This window comes from Larimichthys crocea, chromosome XIX (genome assembly GCF_000972845.2).
Source record: "Larimichthys crocea isolate SSNF chromosome XIX, L_crocea_2.0, whole genome shotgun sequence".
NCBI classification, from domain to species: Eukaryota; Metazoa; Chordata; class Actinopteri; family Sciaenidae; genus Larimichthys; species Larimichthys crocea.
In genome coordinates, this window is record NC_040029.1 from 13,307,183 (window position 1) to 13,311,122 (window position 3,940).

The 3,940-nt window shown below is 47.5% G+C and overlaps 1 protein-coding gene across 1 annotated transcript in view; it reads left to right on the top strand.

Annotated features, from left to right (window-relative positions):
- The window catches only part of LOC113748352 (zinc finger protein 665-like), a 7,060-nt gene continuing 3,120 nt past the window's right edge, over window positions 1-3,940 (top strand). The window contains exons 1-3 of the mRNA XM_027291836.1: window positions 1-1,265; window positions 2,475-2,623; window positions 3,339-3,445. Of these exons, the coding sequence (XP_027147637.1) occupies window positions 246-1,265; window positions 2,475-2,623; window positions 3,339-3,445 (1,276 nt within the window). The 5' untranslated portion in view covers window positions 1-245. The remainder of the gene's footprint in view (window positions 1,266-2,474; window positions 2,624-3,338; window positions 3,446-3,940) is intronic.

The window sequence follows — 3,940 nt, forward strand, 5'->3', positions numbered from 1 at the left end:
AACGTGTCCGTGCTTCATGTTTCTCCACAGACGTCCAGCAGCTGGTGGTGACCAAAGAAGAAGATGACCCTGTCAGTCTGGACGAGGAGAACCTTCCAGAAGTCCCACACATTAAAGAAGAACAAGAGGAGGTCTGGACCAGTCAGGAGGACCCACCAGAACCCCCACACATTAAAGAAGAACAGGAGGACTTCTGGACCAGCAGAGAGCAGCTTCAAGGCCTGGACCAGGCTAATATCAAGTTCATGTTCTTTCCTGTCGCTGTGAAGAGTGAAGAAGATGATGAAGAAGAAGAAGATGAAGAGAAACCTCAGTCCTCACAGCTTCATCAGAGACAAACTGAAGACATGAAACCAGAAGCTGATGAAGAGGACTGTGGAGGACCAGAACCAGACAGAGACTCAGATCTACATTTACAACCAGACATAGATGTTAAGAAGTCGCACAGCTCTGAACCTGAAAGTGACGACAGCTGGGATTGGGAGGACACCAGAGAAACTCAGGCCCGTCTGAAGTCTCTGCAGAACAATGAAGAACCTGATCTGGACTCTAACATTGGAGCCAATGGTGTGAAAACAGGAGTGAAACCATTTCAATGCTCGATCTGTGGCAGCAGTTACTCTCGAAAAGACTCGTTAACGTCTCACATGAAGCTTCACTCTGAGGGAAAACGCTTCAGCTGCTCAGTCTGTAAGAAAACGTTCCAGCAGAGAGGAAACGTGGTCGAGCACATGAGAGTCCACACGGGAGAGAAACCCTTCAGCTGCCCTTTCTGTGACAGGAAGTTCGCGCATAGTTCAGGTCTGAACACACACCTGAGAGTCCACACAGGTGAGAAACCGTTCACCTGCTCGGTGTGTCAAGCCAGCTTCAGTTTCAGGAGCAGTTTCTCCACACACATGAGGAAGCATGCCGGAGAGAAACCCTTCAGCTGCTCAGACTGTGGGAAAACGTTCACACGGAAGGAACACCTGACACAACACCTGAGCGTCCACACGGGCGAGAAGCCGTTCAGCTGCTCCGTGTGCCATAAAGTGTTTCGGGATAAAGGAACTCTGAGACGTCACGTGACCGTCCACACCGGAGAGAAGCCGTTCAGCTGCTCGGTCTGTGGGAAAGGATTTCGAGATCGGGGAAATCTGACGCGGCACACGAGAATCCACACCGGAGAGAAACCGTTCAGCTGCTCAGCGTGCGACAGGAGATTCACTCAGCTTCATGTCTTTAAAAAACACAAGTGTGCTGCACAGAGCAGTGCAAGCAAATGAAGTGTGACTGTGACGCAGACCCTGAAGAAGCCTGACGCCATTTCAGGACGTCAGCCACGTCAGCATCTGCAGCGCCCTCACCTCGATTTAAATGTTCAATCACTATGCTCAACGATTGTTCAAAATGTGATTCATGAATTAAAAACATTTATTGTGAAAGTGCAAACTGTGTGGGTGTAGTGTCTGATGGTGCCTTCAGCTCTTGACATGCATGTCTTGTGGGCCAGCTCCTGAACGGCAGGTGGAGGTGTACAGTCCATCCAGCTCACCTCACCACTCTCCTCACGCTGCAGCTCTCGATCCAGACAGATGTTGCTGGTCAGAACACTGTCAGGTGGTCAGGGAGGGTGGACTGAGGCGGGCCCTCTTCAGCCGCCGCTGGTGTGCAGGTCCAGGACAGGACCACCAGAACTTTGTGTGTTGACCCATCTCCACAGCAGTCTCACTGATGTGGATTGAGCCGTGCACCATCTCCTCCTCCTTGTATGCCCTCATCACTGTCCATGATGAGACCAGCACCGCATGTCGTCCATACCTCGTGATGTCGTACATACTTTGTGATGTCGTACATACTTTGTGATGTCGTACATACCTCGTGATGTTGTCCATACCTCGTGATGTCGTACATACCTCGTGATGTCGTACATACTTTGTGATGTCGTACATACCTCGTGATGTTGTACATACCTCGTGATGTCGTACATACCTCGTGATGTCGTCCATACCTCGTGATATCGCACATACTTTGTGATGTCGTACATACTTTGTGATGCCGTACATACTTTGTGATGTCGTACATACCTCGTGATATCGTACATACCTCGTGATGTCGTACATACCTCGTGATGTCGTACATACTTTATGATGTCGTACATACCTCGTGATGTCGTACATACTTTGTGATGTCGTACATACTTTGTGATGTCGTACATACTTTGTGATGTGATTGGTGCAGAGTGCAGTCATCACGGTGAAGAGAGGAGGGTTGATGTTAGCTCGGTGTGTCCTCTGAAGGAGATGGCAAAGGAAGCATTGAAGCTCCTTTCCTTCTTCAGAGGATTCAAACAGCTGATTATTGGACCGGACCGAACATTATCAGAGTCTGTTTGAATGACGTATGAGCACACGTGTCACATTAACATATTAACAGCTGTGGCAGGAAGTGCAGACTTGCATTTCCTGCCCACAGGTAAGGGGAGGAGCTAGGAAAGCATTAAGAACACCTGTGAGATTCAAACAAAGGCAACATGGAGGAGAATGAGAGGAGGTGAGGCTGAGCAGGAGAAAACCACAGAAAAACAACCTGGAAGGATTTGTACAAGCAAACGGGACCAAAGCAGCCCGGAGTGTGAAAGGTGAGCAGGTGTGTTTGGAGCTGCAGCTGGTCTGGGTCTACAGATCAGATCAGCTTCTTCTACCCTCCCAGTCTCCATCTACTCTATCTAACACACACACACACACACACACACACACACATTTTACAAAACTGAACTTCTGGACAATTTGAAGAAGACTGAACTCTTTAACCTCCCCCATTCACACACACACACTTGTTGACCCAAATGAACTGAATGAACTAATTAAGTGAACTCCTCCGTTCTGTGATTTTTTATGGTGGATGTGAGTTTAGTTCTATGTCTGTTATCTGGAATAGTAAATCTGGGTCTGATACATGAATTTAATTTGTTGTTGCTGGTTAAAATATATATTATATATTGATTTATTGCTTGAACTCTATTCTTTGAAGTGATGAACTGATTGATTAACCAACATTTCCTTTCCAGATATTTTGGTGAGTTTATTTTTGTCTGGGAAACAGAAACTTTTATATTTCCTCATTAATCTTTTTCTATTTAAAGAAAAGAGTTTAGTCGTCAGCCTCATCGTTATGACGTCTGATCTCATTTAATGTTCATAATTATAATGATAATTAAAATATTATTCATGGTCAAAAGTCAGAATGAGAAGATTATGAACGTGACCGCTTTTATTTTGAAATCCAGCAAAGAAGGGTCACCGGAAGTCCGTGTACTTCCTGTGGCTAACACGCTAACGTGTCCGTGTCTCGAGCGGTCCCGTCAGGTCCAATGGGAGCGAAGCAGCAGAGCCTGCACGTGAGGACACACCTGTCCAGATGTCTGACAAACTACTGCACGCGCACCTGAGGCCGGAGGCAGGTGAGACTGTTTATACACACACACACACACACACACTGTACACACACACACACACACACACACACACTGTACAGACACACTGTACACACACATACACACACACTGTACACACACATACTGTACACGTACACACATACTGTACACACACACACACTGTACACACACTGTACACACACACACACATACATATACACACACATAGACTATGGGAACAAAAACTATGGCAAGACTCGGAACTGGCTTTGGTGAACGATCCGATGACGAAACACTGGCACAAGACAAAGATACACTCAGGGTGATGGGGGAAGAGGTGGAAACAGGTGGAAACAGGTGGGGAACAGGTGGGGAACAGGTAGGGAAGAGGTGGGGGACAGGTGGAAACAGGTGGGGAAGAGGTGGAAACAGGTGGGGAACAGGTGGAAACAGGTGGGGAAGAGGTGGGGGACAGGTGGAAACAGGTGGGCAAGAGGTGGGAACAGGTGGAAACAGGTGGGG